Raw genomic sequence first — 21,119 nt, forward strand, 5'->3', positions numbered from 1 at the left:
CTATTCCGTCTACCGAGAAAAATGTGCATGCAACGATGATCTTGATAGGCCATATCATTTAGTGATTAATCGCTAACCTTTGTGTTATGGGCTCAGAAATGCCCATTTGTCTTATTCTCCTCATATCTTCTCCATTACTGTACATAGGTTTCCCTCATCAATCTCTCCTTGTTGCTTCCAGGCTCTCTCTACATAAATGCTCCTTTTTTAATTATTCTCATTATCATTATACTATTATTAATATTATTACTAATATTATTTTAATGATTATCATTATTATCATGGTTATTATTATTCTCATTCCTTACTTGCTCTTCATAAGTTCCCCTTATATACCTCACAGCCCACATTATCAATTTCTCCTTCTCACTCTCAAAAAGTGCCCTATTTATCTTTATTAACCCCCTCCCCACAATTCCTTTACATCTTAAGTAACGTACCTCTTTTACTCGTCCAATCAGAACAACAACAAAAGGAACCATGACACCAATCATCATTTTCTGAAAATCTCTTCTTTTCATAATTTTCTTTTTTTTAATCCTTCATAAAAATGATTCATTTATCATCATACCCAAGTCTACAATATGCACAATAATAGAGGGAATTTTACATAAAAACACCTACTACTTTCTCTATCTCTCTCGAAAGTCTCTTTCGAGAGAGAAAGAGTGAACAGAGTCTGTACTCCATTAAATAAATACATTTCGTTTTATGGACTCGACCACAGACACAATGGGGAGGCAACAGATATAATAATTCTATTATAAAAATAGCGATAATACTCGTCAATAATTAACATTTAGTCCTAACGTCATAGAAGCAAGTTCACTGAGGACAAAAATTGGTATATCTGTATGCACTTTAATACTTATCTCCCTTTTACAGCCTGTAATTAAAACACATACATGTAGAAATTGAAATGAAAGAAAAACAGATTAAATCCATCCATACACTGATACATTTGTGTGCCATAAACAAACCTTTCAATAAAAAATTAAGCATACTGTGTATAAACATAAAATGTATCCATACACACATATGTACGTACGTATGTATGGATTGATTGATTTTTGTGTCGACTTCAGACCATTCTAGCGGAAAAATCACAAAAGCAGTGGATAGTGAAGAAATAGTTATCATGGAATTAATTTGGTTAAGCAATAAAAAGTACACATACTAGGTAGGCTATTGATAAGGTTTTTTTTAATACATTCAATATGAAAGTGGGATTGCAAATATCCGCTCTGACAATGCTCAACACTGTCCAGGGCCTATCACCATGATCTGTGATCGATTTCAAATTTCAAATCACAATTCTGATTGGTCAATAGTGGGATATACTGATGTGTAAACATGATCTTGACTAGCCGTCGGCATTTCGCAATTGATTAGAAACCGTTTATAGAAACATCTTTGTTTACTCTTGAGGGAAATTCTACACACTGCTGTACTTATGAACAGCACCATGCATATTATATAGATGAATGAAATACACATTTTATGACCACTTCAATATTGGCTTATGATCTCGTTTGGTTTCGGTTTTGTACTTCAGACCCACATCCATCCATCTGCAAGTCACATTGCTTTTATACAGTCATATTCATGACATTGAATATTTTGACCATATTCAATGTCATAATGCGATTTTTATTCCGACAAATCACCTATTATTTTTCCTGGACCTTATTTGCAATACATTACATGTTTCTATCCAAAATTAATTTGTCAAATTAAACAAAAAGCAAATTAAATCAACAGTCTGAATTCAAGAACCCTTTCCAAACAGATAAGATTTATGATTCGAATCCCAGCCATGATGTAATATCCTTCAGCGAGAAATTTATCCACATTGTGCTGCACTCAACCCAGGTGAGGTGAATGGGTACACGGCAGGATTAATTCCTTGAATGCATGAGCGCTGAAAGGCGGCTCGAGGTAAAGCCGGGGTAATAATAAAAACATCGCACCTCAGAATAGAATATTTCTAGATAGATGGCACTATATAAATGCCTATTATTATTATCATGAATAATCTTCAGAATTCCTTGATTTTCATAACATGATCATAGAACAATTTTCATTTGAATAGGGGAGGCATATTCAGACCACTTGTTTAATTTTTTTTTTTTTAAGTTTGTTTTTTTAATTAGGCAGTCATACTCCTCTGAGCAAGGCCCCATAACACAAAGGCTAGTGATTAATTCCTAAATGTAATAGCCTATCAAGACCTTCGTTGCATGCGAATTTTGCTCAGTAGGCTGGCTAGGGACCAATCAGAATTGCTCTTTCAATTTAGCGATTAAACCTTCGTGTTACGGGGCACAGAACTCAAGTTAATTTCATTCTGAGAAGCCCTCTCCCTTAATACTACCTTACCCTAATTAATAAAAAGATTGATTGCTTGCTTACAAATCCTGTGAAATCTGACCAAATGAAGCAGTGGCTGGCCTCAAATTTTGGGGCCACAGCTTTTACCCATACCTAGCCAAATTAAAGGGGAAGTTCACCCTGACAAAAAGTTAAGTGTAAAAATAGCAGATAAATATTAAAAAAAGATATTGGCGAAGGTTTGAGGAAAATCCATCAAAGAATAAAAAAGTTATTAGAATTTCAATTATTTGATTTGTGACTTCGTATGCGAGCAGCTTTACTACATAGTGTATGGTAAAAAATCAATGAAAAAGTCGTTTTCTCAGAAAATTGAAAATGGTTTTTATTGTACCTTCAGTATATCAATACACAAATCATTTCACACCCGCTCAGGACTAAAAAGAAAATAAAAAATAATTAATCACGAACCATGAAAAAAATTCAATATATGCATTTTATATTACATAACATATGGGGCAGCTGCTCGTTTATGACGTCACAAATCAAAAACTTGACATTCTAATAACTTTCTTAATCTTTAATGGATTTTCCTCAAACCTTCACCAATATTTTAATTTTTTTTCTGCTATTTTTCGAACAAAGTTTTCGAAAGGGGAACTTCCCCTTTAAACTCCATGGGAAAAATTAATATTTAGCGGCCACATAACAGTGCTCCTTGCCTCAACTCGGGAGGGGGCTGACACTTTGCAGATGACCTAATAAACATGAGTTGTTGTCATGGAAATACACCAACAAGCCAAAGCATGTAATTGACACATGAAATGAACAAGGAGAGAGGCTAACATCAACTGTGCCTTTCAACGGATAAAGGGCTAATGCCGTGCAATCAACATTCCTCACATCATACATTTCCAATACTTATTTTTCGAGAAGCACCATCTATCGTTTAGGATTTCATCGTGTCATACCTTTTGATTTGTTCATAAATGACTACTTGAATATTATTTTCTAATTAACCACAATTTACGGGAATACACATAGAGGTTTTAAGGATATTGACACGTTGCTCGGATAAGGAGTTCTAAAACGCTTTTATATTCCGACACGACTTTAATGCCCATCCACGACACTCACATTGGGTAGATGAAATGAATAACACAAGCTCTTGTGCATCGAGTGTTTCCGTAAATAATCTTTTATACACATAATTGGAAACGTCGGGTGATGATGTAAGTTTTCTGCAATATTCTGAATTTATATTTCACCTTTCATCTCTCTCACTCCCCCCCCCCCTCTCTCTCTCTCCCTCTTTCCCTCTTCATACTCTCTCTCCCCCTCTCTCACACACTTACAAGCTTACACCCAAAACCACAATCACATCTCTATATTTTATACATAAATTACAAGTGAAAACTTCTCTTCTTCATCTTCTAATACACAAGAGTACCGGTACATTTATATCAGATACACAGACAAAAGCCCAACGAGCGTCAAACCTCTCTTTATCTTCACATCGCTATCCATCATCTGCATATTCTTTTTCTCTCCCTGTATTTCAGTGCGGATCATTGTCGGCCAAGTCTCTTGACTTAAAAAAAAAAAGGGTCGTGGGTTCAAATCCCAGCCATCGCGTTATTTCATTCAGCAAGAATTGTGCTGCGCTCGACCCGGGAGATGCAATGGGTACCTAGTCAAATTAATTCCTTGAATGCACATGTGTTTACCTCAAGACGTTGAAATGAATGTTTCAAGTAGGATTCAAATTGTTTCCCTTGACTCAATATCTTTACCCTTGATTTCACTATTATAAATATTATACATATAAGAGGACACATCATCAGGGTCATTAGTAAGAATTACACGCATAAAGGTACCTTTGGAACAGTTCCAATACAAGGCATAGCCAAGCTGTTTTGGACCGTTTCAAAAGTTAAAAGTGTTGGTGATTATACTAATGCCTGCGCAAAATGGTGCATTTTATATGTAATATAAAATAATGATGTGGATACTTGTTATTTGATTAACCATCATCATCTCCAAAACAGCATTGGTCGATAGAACTTGTCAATAGCAAATTTGCCCATTAGTTAAAATGATAGACTGGCCATGTGAAGGTTTCAGCCAATCGCATGATTAGGATTTATGTCGCCATTTCATAATCTGCATTTGATTCAATAACAGGGCCAACGTAATAATCACTTCCTATAAAGAGATGGGGTTCAGGCTATGCTTGCTGACAACATACTGGATGAACATTCTCCACTCACCAGGGAACATTCCAGCCCATTCTCTACTCCTTGATGAATATTCCAGCTGATTGCTATTTTAATGCCCACTGTGCTAGCCGAGCCGAACAAACAGCATTTTAACCAAAGGCATGTATTGTAACCAAAAACATGAATTTTCATTAAAGCCAAATCATGAAGGTACGTTTTTCAACTATCGCTGATTTAAAATGTAGTTTGACGTAGTACACCTCTATGCTTACAGGCCGTGAGTACACACATCCCTTGAACAAGCCTAATTTAAAGACTATTATCCTGTATACACTACATTCTCAACTGTACTGTTAGACGACTCTTAATCAAAAAGATAATAGCTGAACAATGGCAATTAATAAAACTAATTAATAAAACAAAAAAAATCTAGTACCAACTTTATTCGCCATGACCTGAGTATTCTTAGAGTAAAAGCCAAGCAGTACTAACCTTTAGTAGAAAGAGATAAACAGAATATAATTCACAAATTGAAAATTTCCAAACAGTTCTATTGGGCTATACACATGTATAGCAATCGCGAGCAGAATTACAGTCATACCTATATATGATCACCTTTCTACAAAGACATATTTGTGTCAAGCAATTTATGTGTTTCACTCATCCCTAAATGTAACGTATGCTGATTAAGCTCCTAAGAAAGGATTACCAATCGTTCATGAAGTCACTCATAACGCATGCAAAGCTTTACGAAACATCCACTTAAGTGGGACTCATATTCAATAACCTTAATAAAATCTTGACAAATAAACTTTGCATTCAAATGCTTGTTAACAATGATAATTTTAGTCTAAACCTATCGATTCAACTTGAGTAGATGGGAATCGAAACAATGATTTACAACTTCAGGGGGGGTGTTTCACAAAGATTTAAGTTTGACTTAAAGTCGCACTTAAATGCCTAGTTGTGTGTGTTATAAAAGGCGTGACCGCACTGGTCAGATCATGCCAAGAGGTCGCGCAGTACTGCGTGTTGATCAATAAGATTGCGCGTTGCATATATGCGTCGGCATGTAAGTGCGACTCTAAATCATCATATTTTTTTGAAATACCCCCCCCCTCATTTCTCAGGTATTTATGTAATTATGACTGTGCATGTGATAAGAAATTAAAAGAGCTGAAGAGTGTTAAAAATAAACTGATATTAAAAGAGCTCCCATACTTCTTTTAACAGAGGATGTCTAAAATGAACTGAAATTAAGCTGGAAAAACCAACAACAAAAACTGAACTCTCACACCGCTCTTACAACGGCTCAGGATGGAATGTGTTAATAAGGTCACAACAATCGGGATAAAACCGAATGACAAAATATCACAGAGGATTCACTTTTTTTTCTATGTGTAAATGCCTTAACAACCAGGTGGGTGTTTCATAAAGCTGTTCGTAAGATACGAATGACTTTACGCACGACTGGTGATCCTTTGTGCTATGTTATATCTCTATAGAATTGATTTATGACCTAAGACCATGTTCCAGTCGTGCATAAAGTTGTGCGTAACTTTACGAACACCCACCAGGTTCAATCATCTATCCACGATGCTCTGCGTCAAGACATCGTACCGAAAGCCAGAGCCACGTCTTATTTTCTGTGCAGGATTCTTGCAAGCACCTTTTCATCAACATTCTTCACATTTCATCAGTCACAGACAAGACAACGGACAATGCAGGAAACTGTTGTGAAAGACGCTTAGCGGGGGATTTAAGACGCGACGCAGAATGTTGGTGAGGTGCCTCACAGATACAGTTATGACGCGTATTGCACATTACGTCATCATTGATAGAAAAAAATTGCGGTTTCGCAGTGTCTCATTCAAACAAAAAATACAAAACAGGACTTTACGATTCACAATTGGGCTAAATATAACACGAGCAGACTGGGGACAATTTTAGCATATTAGATGACAAAAAACAGAGAATTTTGGTGAAAAGTTACGTTTGTTAGATACGTTTGGTCCTTCATGTCCGTTTTCTACACATCACACGTTTTCATTAACAAGTTGATTCATATATCCAGGGCTCGACATTAGCAGTGGCCCGGGGCAACCTAAAGTGAGAGTCGGGCAACAAAAATTCTGTAAAAGCCAACACTTGGTGGCCCGATTGGGCTCCCAAAGTTTTGATAAATTGTGATGTTTTCTATGTTTCAGGGCCACTAAATTTGCTTTGCGGGCCACAAAAAATATGAAATTGATGATTTTGGTGGACCTATCGGGCCAACAAGAAAAAAAGTTGGTGTGGAGCCTTGATATATCTACCATGACAGCTTGCATGCATTGACCTTACACGACCCTGGGATGAAGTTGGGTAGAACCATTATCTACCTATGGAGGTAGAGCATCTCATTTTCGTGACTTTTTTCACAGAATCGTTTTTATCCGAACACTCGCTATTACATGTGAATAAGGAAGATTTAAGCAAAATCTACTACAGAAATTGATTCCATTTCCAGAGCGATATGTGATGCGATTCCTGAATACGAGCAGCCAAATTCACTTATCATTCACCTCACTAAATTGGCAATGCAATCAAAATATTTCATCACTATTTTCATAAACAAATTTGGATTTTCCATACATTTCTGAAATCATCAATTTTAAGAAACCTCTACCTCTAAGGCCCATATTCTGAACTAGGGTTTAATTTAATCTCTGGTTTAAAGTTGTGGTTTAACTATGGATAGCCGATGTTGGAGTAAATCTCCAATAGTACATGTTCAATTCATGAACTCATTTGACTCTTAAATCATTATAGCTGTCTGAGAATGATAACTGAAATAGTTTTATCTTCATCGCAAAGGGAATGGGGGGGGGGGGGTTAAACAAAAGAAATGCAGAATTATAAACATAATTGTGGAATTTTGGCTTCCCATAATTTTAGCACAAAGTTAGACCGCTGTTAAGTTAAATTGGACTTCACAATGCGGGCCGATGAGTTAAAAGCAATCATCACCAACAAAACCATAAAAACCAAGTTTATAGTTTTGAGATCAACAACCTCACTGCAGGGCAACATAACACTACCAACCATTTTATAACTCAGTGACATTTGCTCTACGGCGAGTCGAAAACAGCCGTTTTAACATTTTTTGTAATAGCTACATATAGGTGGTTTAAATAAGAATGAAAAAAACAACTGTTTTCGACTCGCCGTAGGGCAAATGTGACTGAGGGTATAAAACTACGAAATGTCATGAGCAGAATTATTGTGACTGATGTTCTGAATTCCCCAAAGTTTCATCAAATTATCCCCAAAGTTTGGCATAGCTTAAACACAAACAATTTCAATATAAGGTGCCAAATGGGATGTCAGTTTTTCCCTGACATTTCAATGAAGAGTGACTGTACTTTCTAATAAATTCTCTACAATTTTGTAGAAAAAATATTTTGCATCAGTTTTTTTTTTCTTTGGCCGAAATAAGAACTGTAGTGTTTCAAATCTGCAGAATTGCAAATACAGACATGATTGGTAACCCCAACTTGGCTTACCATAATCAAGTCATTTATAAAGTCATCACTAGCTGTACCAGAGAGCTTTGTGAATCACCTATTAGAATTCATTAAATCCAGCATCAGCCTTGCCTCAAGTTTAGTGTTGTGTCTGGTGTTTATAATGCCTCAAGATTCTCAACACCAGCACCAATGATTAACACTTTAATGGGGATAAACTACTTTAAGAATGCATTTAATCCCACACCAGCCTTGCCCCATGTCAGGTGTTGTGTCTGGCGTTAATATCGCCTACAGCTCCTTAACACCAACACCAATGGGAATATTAAAAGCCTCGCAAGAATGCGTTTTCCACTCAACATTCTTGAAATGTTCAGAATTACATGTTCATACTTTCCTATTACATGGTCAATACACACATCAGTCCTTACTGAGCCCTTCTATCCCATCCTATTTCATAAATATTCATAAAAGTAGAAAGAGAGGGGGGGGGTAAAACACCTTTTGAGATAATCTATTTCTGAAAATCCTTTCATTTCCATGTCCATCTACAGCTGAAAGACCTTGTCCCAAATAAAATCGCTAAAACATATAGCAAATGAAGCATTTCCGAGGGGCTAGTTTGAATTGCTATAACTGGTACATTTATTTGGCCTAGCTAAAATACAGGTTGAAGCAAGCATGAAGTACAGCCCATTCTCAGGTGGTGTTTTCACAAAGCTGTTTGCATCAAAGTTACGCACATCTATACGCAGAACCGATGACCTGGTTGATGTTTCACAAGGAGCCAAGTATGACTTGGAGTCGTGCTTAAATGCCGACGCGCACATGATTAGTAACGCACAACCTTGAGTGACGAATGTGGTGATGCCTTTTGTACCAAAAGCAAATGGAAATTTTTATGGAACAGCCCCCCCCCCCCGGTTTTTGTGGGATAACCCTAAATATTCCCTGGTATTTCAGCAAAGTGGGAATGAATTTCCTATACGCCTAATCAAATACTGACATAATTTTTATATTCAACTTTGTATTTAGAATTTTAGATGCTTATTAAGGAAAAACAATTTCAATGACCAAGGATTTCAACTTTAGCCAATGGGAATGAAAATAATGGAGTATGATTTTTAATAGCATCAAAGAACCAGTCAACAGTCGGGCAATTCCATAAAATATGTACGTCCGACCCCCTTGATGTGGGACTTTCATGAAATTTTCTGTCTCTGATTTCTGGTTCTTATGACAGTCTGTAATGCTCTCAAATGATCATGATTTGGTCAGTTTATAAAGTGAAGTAAAACTTGAGAAAAATAGGGGTCGGATGTACAAAAAGGTTGAGCATTTTATGGAATTGCCCAGTCTTTTATAACTGACAAACAGCTTCATGTATCACCAACCAGTTACAAATATTAGAATTGATTAGATATGATTAGATTAGATGAAGAAAAGACTTGAAAATATGGTGAATTGATTGTCAAAGGTTTTACGTAAAACAATATCACATACCAATAAAGCAGCTAAGAGCTATATCGCTCAACAGGATCCATTTCAGAAGGTTCATAAATTCAAATCAAAATACAAATTTGATTAATTAAATACAGATTTATAAGGAATATTATTTCCAATGAATTTGTATATCGATGGATGCATTTATTTTGTTCTCCCTCGACACATAGTTCTCATCGACAGACTGTATCGGAGGGTGAACGTGTTCTGATTATTGTTCAGAACAAGACATTTACACATACAATATTGAGATGTTTGAGAGCTTCGTGTTAAACTGAGTAATAGACATTGCCTCGCGCTCAGTTCGTAAAAACTCTGTTATCGTTAATCTTTACACAAACTTGACGGTACTAGTACTTTCAATGGAGAAACAAAAATACTGGCATCTATTCCTTGTGCGAAGCACGTCCCTTGGTTGGAGACATTTGGTTTAGCCCGGTGGTGCCTGCATCACCTTATAAAGTGCTTTAATGGTACCTAAGGTGCTCCATATCAGCTCAATCGGTGCCTTGATGGTACCATGGAATCAGGACCATCCTACGCTTGTAAACTTATCAAAAGGACTGTAATGGTACATCTCGGTGCTACCCATCTGATCACCAGGTGCACTGATGGTTCCAGCAGGAGCCCATCAAGTGGAGCAGCAAGGGTACCAACTGGTGCTACTCATGTAATCAAAAGGGGGCATGAATGGTACCACTTGGTCATACTCCCCAGATTAGTGAGGGAACTAATGATAGCACCTAAGGTAATCTGATCAAGGGAGGCTGGAATGGTACCACACGGTGCTAGTCATCTGATCGAAAGGGAAATAAATAATATAACTGCTCCTCCACCAATCATGCCGTGCTTCTGTGGTACCACTTGGTGCTACTAAATCAGAATCGGATCAAACGGGGTAGCTCTGTATTAGCATTCCTCCGGTCGGCTCATCATCTGATGAACAGGGCTCTAACGGTACCACCATGGGTCTTCTATTCCAAGGCTTGCTAATGGCGCAGGAAAAACAAGGGTGCAGAATCTTCCAAGAGTTCCTTTACCTTGTCTCACCAAGCACCTCAATACCTCGAACACCACGTCTTCCACTCCTCGCAGGTACTCAGTCTAACGAACAACGATAATACACGATCCTCTGTCCGCTGCTATCTATCCGTGGAATATTTCTTTGTACTGATAGTTTATAATCCGAGTTCCGCTATCATACGACCGAAGACTCGCTAGTTTCATATATACAATCTTCGTCTCCAGAGTCTGTCCCATCATCAAGGTCATTTTCCTCTAGTAAATCGTTCTCACTCGGTGAGGGACTCAGGTTGCCTTCACTGGGTTCCGGCGTAGGTGGGACTTGGTCATCACGACCTCTTTCAAAGAACAGCTTCACCTGAAAAGATAAGAGGAACACTTCACATTACCCATCTTTTACATTTAGATTGAGAGTGGGGGGCGTCGTGGTCTAGTGGTTATACATGTATCTCTTGTCTTTTAATTTGAGGTACTTGGGTTCGATTCCCAGCCAGGGCATGTTTTCCTTCATTCAGAAATTTACCCACATTGTGATGCACTCAACCAGGGTGGGGTGAATGGGTACCCATAGGAAGAAATTCCTCGAATGCCAGAGCACCTGTCTGCAGCACGGCTAGAGCCGGGGTAATAATGATAACATTATTTGTAATGCGCAGTTGAGTATACATGTATACATGTACATATAGAAATTGCGGAATATAAATGTACAATTATTAATAATATTATTATTACTACAAATCACATAATCTATGGAGGAGAGTTCCATAAACATTGCATAGCACTGAAAAATTAGCAGAGTACTTTTTTATTTCTGACAGTTGAGGGATTCTTATTTGCCCGACAATGGGACCTACTGGGAGTTGGACACCTTTGGATCGATAACTTGATCAATTCAGATAGCTATTTTAGAGCATGACCATTTACAGATTTGAAAGTTGAAAGAAGAGCTTTGAACTGAAAACGCACTTTGATGGTGAGCCAATGCAACTCATGTTTCCTTGCTGTGGGGAAACTCGACAGAGAATTGAGTTTTGAACACATCTCTATTGCCCAATCACACATCAACTATCAGAAAAAAAGGATCTTAATACTCAAAGATGTGCAGGCAAACTCATGACATAATATATTGAACTAATTTTTCACAAATTCGAATGGTCCTACAACTTTTACAACCTCATCTCCTTGAAATCTTTGTCAAAGTAATCTCATGGGCGATTTTCACAAGCATGTCTACACATGTCCCTATGAGTCAGGGGGAAAAAATGCTAAATAGAGCCCCGGAAAGTCACCATTCGTTGCAATGTTAAAGCTTATCCAAAGTTGCAGATTAAGTAACCCCCAAAGGTAATTTTTTTTTTGCCTGCTATATATGATACCTTGAGATTAGGAGAGAAGACTTTGTTTGTCTTGTCCTTATTCGCCTTGTCCAGCTCATCTTTCTGCAGCTCTAAGACAAACTCCTCCCTCCCGTTCAACATGTCGTCTTCGGGGAAATACGCCCCCGCTTGTACGGGCGTTGGACAGGAGACTGTGCTGGTTGGCCTGGATTGTCTGCCCTGGGCGAAGGAATCCTCGTCGGGTTGGATGGGATGGACGATGAAATATGTGTTAAACCACATGTGGAACATCAGCCTCTTGTCCTGTGGAATAATAATAATAAATTAAATATTGACCCATAGATTTACACACCTTTCACAGGTTCAAAAGTAATCTTTTTTTGCTCTTTGAATTGGCAACTTATTGATTTTCTACTCATTTTCATACTAAAATAACAACTAAATATGGATACAACATGAGTCTAAATTAATGATGAAAGTACATTTACTAAAAAGTTGCCAAATCGTAATTTTAAACAGTGATTTTGTTGTTTCCATCAAGTTGCCAATTTAGAGAGTGTAATAATTAGCTAATGAGAAGGATGTCAATTTTTGAATTACACTTTTTTATTTCTATTCATTCCATTTTGAATAGCTAGCTAGCATTCAGGATAAAAATTGTTTAAAGCAGAGTCCCCGGATGTCCATTATAGGAAAAATAGAAAAATTTGAAAGAATTTGGGAATGCTGAACTCACAGAATTTATTGAAAACCCCTTAATTTTCACGTGCAAAAATTGAAGTACATAAAATACATTGAAAATCATCAAAATTAAAAGCAAAATCAAATAAAAAACGTGGAATCGTGGATACCTGAAAAATTGCCTATTAAAAGCTGTTTGCAATGTTAACCTTGTGTTTGCCACAGCAGAAAATACATGAGGGTGACGATTGATTTTGCCCTTATGGCAGCCCATATCGCCCCTAAAATTTCCCCCAAAATGCATGATTGGGGCGACCATTCTTTCTAGAATCGGCCCAAGATCTGTAACAAACAATATCCAAGATTATTTAGAAAATCAATATTCTAACTATGGCAAAATAATATTTGCCTTTACTGCATACATGTAATTGCTTGTTTATGTTACCCCTAAAAGTAGCCCTTAAAAGGAAAGAAATAGCCCCCATTTTTTCAATAAAACAAATATAAATATAAAATTAAGTAGTAGTAGAAATAAGAGCAACAGTAGTTAGCAGTAGTAGGTATTATTATCAGTAGTAGTAGTAGTAGTAGTAGTAGTAGTAGTAGTAGTAGTAGTGGTAGTAGTGGTAGTAGTGGTAGTAGTGGTAGTAGTGGTAGTAGTGGTAGTAGTGGTAGTAGTGGTAGTAGTGGTAGTAGTGGTAGTAGTGGTGGTAGTGGTGGTAGTCGTCGTCGTCGTAGTAGTAGTAGTAGTAGTAGTAGTAGTAGTGGTAGTAGTGGTAGTAGTGGTAGTAGTGGTAGTAGTGGTAGTAGTGGTAGTAGTGGTAGTAGTGGTAGTAGTGGTAGTAGTGGTAGGAGTGGTAGTAGTGGTAGTAGTGGTAGTAGTGGTAGTAGTAGTAGTAGTAGTGGTAGTAGTGGTAGTAGTGGTAGTAGTGGTAGTAGTAGTAGTAGTAGTAGTAGGAGTAGTAGTAGTAGTAGTAGTAGTAGTAGTAGTAGTGGTAGTAGTAGTAGTGGTGGTAGTAGCAGTAGTAGTAGTGGTAGCAGTAGCAGTAGCAGTAGCAGTAGCAGTAGCAGTAGTGGTAGCAGTAGCAGTAGTAGTAGTAGTAGTTGTTGTAGCAGTAGCAGCAGTAGTAATAGTAGTAGTATGAATAGTCGAAGTAGTAATAGTATTAGTCAAAATTAGAGATATACAGTACAGGATGTGAATAACTGCTTTGGCATGACTTTGGCTGGCATGGACTTTGGACCAAAATATCAAACGTTTGGTGATTTTTTTTTTTGGTATTACTTTCGCAGCATCTCTCTCCTTTTTTTTTTATAGACAAAACTATTATAATAAAACAAAGGTTAAAAGGAAACTTACAACTTTCTAAAAACCCTGGGATGATATAAAAAGAATTTACCTTGCAACCCTTCTTTCTAAATTAACAATTCAATTTTAGCATCAGAGGAGGTGTTGGTAAGAATGACCTACTAAACTCAACAATTTTTTAACAACTTTCCTCTTTTAGACTGTTATAAATATTAACCTAAAATTCCTTTTACAGAGTCAACATTCAAGTTTTACAAGTATTTACTCTTCAGTGTACCCAAGGTCGGCTAAATAAACTCTTACTTTAAAGAGTGCATGAAATATCCTCTAAAAATAAGGAATTCCATATTTTTAACTACAAGTTTTTTAAAGAGAGAGAAGCAAATCAGTGATATTTTGACCAAGTTCTGGACCACAACTTGTCAACTTAATAGTTGATTTAAGTTCTGTTCCACTACACAACTCATCAATTAAGGGACCAATTTGCATGTACACATTACAAGCAATTAATTGCAAAATTTACAATTCCACATGCATGGTTTTATGGTGGGGGGGGGGGGGCTTTGGGGGCTGAAGACCCCCCCCCCCAACAAAAAAATCGCTCAAGCCCCCCCCCCAAAAAAAATATTTTCGCAGTATTGCAGTATTTCATTCATGTCCTCAAATGCTATAAACTCAAACTTTTTACTTTTCAAATTAAAAAATTTTCATGCTCAGTTGCTATATGCTCCCTTGCAAAATATCGTCTAAATGCAAAATACATTAATGCGAGTTAGTGCGAGTATAGGAAGTCAATGATCTCGTACAATATATAAATATAGTATACTGCCTTGCAACTTTTTTTTCCAAATTAACGTCCCTATATAGTTCACCCACCACGAATATATCAATACTAATGCCATAAAATCTAAGTTTTAACTCTAAACCTGTCTGTATTTTGTTTTGTCGAAAGCGCTCTGAATTTTTGTCATTCTTTAGTTAAGGATAATTTTCTTTTTTAGAAAATGGCTCTATCGCTACATGTATATACTCCTTGATTGATGCTAAACTTATTTAAAACATATGGGTTAGAGTCACAAGTGCCGATCCATGTTTCGGATTGCGAGAGGGGGTAAAGACAATGTCCAACATTTTTGGCACGCTCTGCGCACTAGAATTCTGCACATGAAGCACACCGAAAAATTTACAGTTTTATATGTTTAATAGTAATTTTATGTCAAGTTTGATGGTTTTATAGCGGTTTCAGATATTTTTTTTTCAAACACATTTTTGCAATAGACTCTTATTTTTTTCATTTTGTCAAAATAATTGGGCAGGGCAAATCGATATGTTTGAAGCATCTCCATCTCCATGATACAAGCAACATGCAGAATGATTTGACTCTATTCTCTACAATACTCTATTGTGTAGACTTATGAGTTATTCAGGGCAGTGATCATTGGGTCGTATTCTTTTGCAGCCTTTATGCATGTTGAGTATCCCATTCAGTAATTTAACGATGTTGCAGACGTACATTTAGAAGTTAATGAATTTCTCCAAATGCTAGGTTTCCCTTCAAAGATTTTCTCCTTGGTCAAAACATTCCCTCGTAATATTTTTAAGGGGTGTCATTGACATTAAAACCCCATCCCCAGCAATGTTCTAATTCACCTTTTACGTTCAAAGTCTTAAAAAACGCCTGGAGAGATTTTGCTCAAACCTTCATCAATATTTTTCATAAATTTTTTTCTGCTATTTTTAATATAATTGTTTTGTCAGGGTGAACTTCCCCTTTAAAATGACAAGTAAACTGCAATGGTTTAGATGCACAGGAAGGAAAGGTGCAACTCTGCTATAATTTCCTCTTTAAACTACTAACCAGACCCCTGGAAACATTTTCAAATTAGAGCACCTTAACGCTTTAAGGGCGTGTTTAGTATGATCCAAGCGTCAGGTTATTCATGATCATGACAGCTGTTAAAGGGGAAGTTCACCCTGACAAAAAGATTATTGTAAAAAAAGCAGAAAAAAAAAAAAATGCTGGTTGAAGGTTTGAGGAAAATCCATCTAGGATTAAGAACGTTAATATTTTTTAAATTTTCATTTGTGACATCATACTCAAGCAGCTTGCTTTCCCACATATTGTATATAAAATATAAATCAATAAAATGTCATTATATTAAAAAAATGAAAATGGTTTTAGTTACACCTTCAGTATATCAATAGACATGATTTCACACCCACACCTGAAAGAAACAAAAAAAATCAGTCATAACAGACCATTTAAAAAAATTGAAATTTCTGCATTTTATATGACATAACATATGAGGCAGCTGGTCATCTATGTCACAAATTGAAATATTGAAATTCTCATAGCTTTTTTTTAATCCTCGATGGATTTTCCTCAAATCTTCATCAATATTTTTTTATTATTTTTGCTGGTATTTCAACAACAGACTTTTCGTCAGGGTGAACTTCCCCTTTAAAAGGGTTTCATTTTGTGAGGTTCATCACTACTTGGTCAAATATCTGTTGGACCCCATATCCAGAGCATCAGTGTCAATATGGATATCAAACATACTATAGGCCATGGTGGCTTTGTGGTAGAGCGCCAGCCTCATGAACAGGAGGTCGGGGGTTCAATTCCAGACCAAGTCATACCAAAGAATGAATAATGTTTGAATGTTTTTTTTTACAGATAAATGGCGCTATTCAAATGTTGTTCATCGTCATCCTCATCTTCATCATCATCATCATCATCATCATCATCGTCGTCATCATCAAAGACTTTACAAAATGAGACCTTCGGCCTTCTCGTCAGGCGCTTGACATTTTAGAATAGAGAAGGGTAATAGTTTCATAATATTATTCAATGCCCGCTGGGAGAACAGTTCATAAGAGCTGAAGAGGCTAGCATGAGTTAACAAGAACTATTATTATGTCATGTAGGTTACATAGCAGACATAGCCTGCGTGGGTGTTACAAGAAACTAATTAGCAATCAATTGCAAATCTATAGAATATTTGGAAATTTGATTTGATTTGATTTGATTTATTGTTTTCTTCTGCATCCATAACATTCGTATAATACATTTTTCATAACATAATAAACATAATATGCTAGCATTTTTGGCATGAATCATAAATAAAGAGTATTAAAAAGATAATTTCAGACAAAAATGATTAACTATATGATATTTACAATTTGCAGGAGAAGGATTGTCATCATAAGCAAATTGATATCATAAGCAGAAATGATAGATCGATCCTTACTACTGCAAAATGACTCATTCTTCTGATACATGACGCATACAAGCAAATTATTGCAAATATGGAAATGATTTAAGGAGTTTGAGTTTGATTTTTAGACTTATGATTGATTGCAGGTTTCTTGTAATCCCTACAACTAGGCCCATGATACAAAGCATAGCAATCGCATGATTTTTCTTTTTTATAATTGATTCAGAGCTGCCAAGTTGTATTTTGCATTTTCAGTATTCTTATCCCCAAAAATCAGTATTTTGACAAAAAAATCAGTATTTTTACCGTGCAAGATAAATATTTTGTATTTTTCCCAAAAAAAGTGTATTTCATAATAAAATGCTTGGCGCACTCGCCCATCACGGCGCTCAAGCTGCATGCAAGCTAAAATGTGCACTGCTCTTGCAGATGAAAAAAAAAAACATTGAAACTTGTGTATATCTCACCCTGGTTTTTACAAAATGATTGAAAAAAAAACAAGTTACCTGAAATTACATTGATCTAATAACCATATTTGTGTACGTTTATGAAATAGAGACATATAGAGATGATTTTTCTCAATAAATTTTTTTTTTTTTTTTTTTTTTTTAATACAAAAAACGTATTTTTTAAAGAAAAAACGTACTGCCGTATTTTGGTTGCAAAAACATACTAAATACGGAAAAATTGTACAACTTGGCAGCTCTGTTGATTGCATTGACCACAATGTGCGATCAAGCATCAAAATCTTAGGATCAGTCGCTACAGTTTGTGTAGCACGACCCTGATGTTGGTGAAAATGGGTCGTGGATAAAATCTCAAACTTAGACTTGGACGACGTACTTACCATTTTGAGCAGCCCTGATTTATGGTAGAATTCTATTTTTACATCGTCTCGTAACGGCAACGGATGGGGCAGCGCAAATTGTATAAAGCTCTCCCCTTTTTTGACTCCCTGAAAAAAAGAAAATGTTTGACATCAACTATACGAGGCATTTCAATACTACATTAAACATGCAAAATTTTGGTCTGCACAATGTGCCTGTGCATTATTAGAGTGTATTGCACGATGCAAAAAAATTTGACAGATTCCACATAGGCTGTGTACAAAGCTTGATGTGCAATATAAAGCTGTATTGCACAGTATGATGAATAAATGCTCGGGAATAATGATTATTATTAAAGATAAAAATAATGACATTGGATGACTTTTTTTCTCAAAGGGTAACCGGAAACATTCCACTCGTTATAGACCAATGTTACACTCAAAGGCCCGTATTCTGAAGTCAGGTTTAACTTAGACCATATTAAACTCTGTGCTAAAATTTTGGGGAGCCAAAATTCAAAAATTATGTTTATATGGTACATTTCTTATGTTTACTATTTTGCTTCCGTTTGCTTTCATCATGAAGGAAAAAAATACTTCACTTATCATTCCCAGACAATTGTGAACAATTTGGGTGTCATGTGAGTTAATACATGGAACGTGTACTGTTAGGGGATTTGTGCCCCAATTGGCTCTCCATAATTAAACCACAGCTTCAAACCAGGGTTTAATTTAAACCCAAGTTCAGAATACGGGCCATTGGAATTGAATTCATTCATGCATTAACGGCCCTAACTTGTCGATTATTTACGTTTAATATCCAGTTCTAAACCATCCCATATAATATTCACAACAATAACACCAGATTTCAACACCGTACTTGAAATCACCCAATCTTTTCCTATAGACAACTAGGGACAGTAATTTCCAGTTTACGTGTAAATCAAAACAGAAAATCTGGGTTTGGGGCTTCACTTGTCATTTCAAATTCATCGAAGTTACCTTTGCAAATCGGAATTCATGTTAGTGCTGTGTACATTTCTATTACAAACAGAATTTCCATTTTAAATCAAGTTTCAAACGGAATTAATGAACGACTGGTTCTAAGAAACTGAAAAGACCATTTTTATATAGGAAAATCACTGTCAGTCGATAACATAACTTAGCGAAAAATGGCATGAAAGAAAACGAACCTTCATGGCTTCCTGAGTATGAACTTTGACCTTGTGTTGATGGACCGTGAAGAAAGGGCAGCATGTTCCTCCGCTCATCATAGGTGTCGTAAAGAGTTGCACGCGTTTCAGAAGTACAGTTTCGGTTTTGTATAGTGCGTCCCGCTTGACCAGTTCCCCGTAGTACTGTACATATCTTCTCTGACTTGGAATGGTAACTCCCTGGCGGTAAGCACAAATATGATATTATTACCCATGTGTTGTAATTTACTCATCAAATTACTCAAGCAATTCTTCATTCATTCATTCGTTCATTCATTCATACATGACATCTAATCATAAATAGCATTCAGTCATTCATTAACCATTCAATCATTCACTCATTCTTTTGTTTATTTAATCATTGCATCATTCATTCTTTCGTTCGTTCGTCTGTTTGGTTATTTGTTTGTTTGTTCGTTTGTTTGTTCATTCATTAATTCCTTGAATAATTCATTTTTTCATTTGTTCATTCATTCATCCATCCATTCATTCATTCATTCATTCAACCATCCATCCATCCATGCATCCATTCATTCATTCACTCATTCACTCACTCACTCACTCACTCGTTCATTCGTTCATTTAATCGACACCAGCAATAATACTATTCCGTTTCAATCCATACCATTTCATTCATTCATTTTACCTTCAAGTCTTGTGTCTAAAAATACAGGTCAACAATGGATAAATGATGTCAAACATAAATTTACAAAGTAACAATAATGTCAACAAAGGGGACTGATAATTCACAAAAATTTAAAGGGGAAGTTCACCCTGACAAAAAGTTTATTGTAAAAATCGCAGAAAATTGTTGAAGGTTTGGGAGAAAATCCATCAAAGTTATTAGAAGTTAAATTTTTTTATTTGTGACATCATATGTGAGCAGCTTTCCATGTATCATGAATTTAAAAAAATCAATGAAATATCATTTTCTCAAAAAATTGTAAATTGTTTTACTGAACCTTCAGTATATCAACAGATAAATCATTTCACACCTGCTCCCGAAAGTTAAAAATATTTCAGTCATCATGAACCACTAAAAAATTGAAATTCATGCATTTCATATCAAATAACATATTGGGCAGCTGCTCGTACATGTATATGACATCGCAAATCACAAACTTTAAAAAAAAAATTCTGACCTATCAAACAGATCGATCAATGCGATCATATTCACTGGGTGAAAGCCATAAGTATTAACAATAAAAATTTAAATTCCAATAAATTTCTTAATCTTTGACGGATTTTTCTCAAACCTCCACCAGTGTCTTATATCAATTTTTCTGGCTTTTTTACAACAATCTTTTCGTCGCGGTGAATTTCCCCTTTAAGTATACAAAATAATTGTTAAAAAGATGGACATCGATGTCTTTACCTTTCCGTCCGTAGTTCTGACGTTTCCATAGTAGTCCATGGATTCAGCTGCAGTGTGACATCGGCCTTGATGTAGTAACAAGGCGCAAACCATTACCCCTGTCCTTCCCTAAAAAAAAAAGGAAAATTAGTCAAACAGACAAGTTAGTCATTGTTAGATTATCTGTTCTCAACAGAGAGAGTCTACACCAATCCCACTGTTCTTCCCTGAAATGAAAATGTAATAGTCAAACAGACAAGCTAGTCATATCATCTGTAATCTATATATAGAGAGGGCTTAAACCACTACCCTACGCTTCCCTGAAATTGAAAAAAATTAGTCAAACGGACAAGTAAGTCGTTGTCAGATTATCTGTACTCCATAGAGACGGTCTAAACCATTACCCCTGTTGTTCAAATTATCTGTAATCTATAGAGAGGGTCTAAACCACTACCCCTGTCCTTCCCTAAAAAATGAAAATTAGTCAAACAGACAAGTTAGTCATTGTCAAATTATCTGTACTCCATAGAGAGAGTCTACACCATTTTCCCTGTTGTTCCCTGAAATGAAAATCAATCAAGTGGATGTTTTCCTGAAA

At 36.1% G+C, this 21,119-nt stretch overlaps 1 protein-coding gene across 2 annotated transcripts in view; it reads right to left on the reverse strand.

Annotated features, from left to right (window-relative positions):
* Positions 1-500: 500 nt before the first annotated feature.
* The window catches only part of LOC129282008 (phosphatidylinositol 3,4,5-trisphosphate 3-phosphatase and dual-specificity protein phosphatase PTEN-like), a 33,698-nt gene continuing 13,079 nt past the window's right edge, over positions 501-21,119 (reverse strand). Inside the window, exons 4-9 of one of the 2 annotated variants that reach the window (XR_010296479.1) lie at positions 20,543-20,650; positions 19,147-19,347; positions 17,975-18,082; positions 11,959-12,222; positions 9,813-10,940; positions 501-2,570 (exon numbers count right to left, since the gene is read on the reverse strand). Coding sequence is in view for 1 of the 2 variants with exons in the window: in XM_054917939.2 (XP_054773914.1) it covers positions 10,758-10,940; positions 11,959-12,222; positions 17,975-18,082; positions 19,147-19,347; positions 20,543-20,650 (864 nt within the window). In the remaining variant the exon portion in view is untranslated. Of the gene's footprint in view, positions 2,571-4,980; positions 10,941-11,958; positions 12,223-17,974; positions 18,083-19,146; positions 19,348-20,542; positions 20,651-21,119 lie in introns of those variants that run through there. The other variant, XM_054917939.2, reaches the window with a different exon arrangement.

Source organism: Lytechinus pictus, chromosome 18 (assembly GCF_037042905.1).
Source record: "Lytechinus pictus isolate F3 Inbred chromosome 18, Lp3.0, whole genome shotgun sequence".
Classification (NCBI taxonomy): domain Eukaryota; kingdom Metazoa; phylum Echinodermata; class Echinoidea; order Temnopleuroida; family Toxopneustidae; genus Lytechinus; species Lytechinus pictus.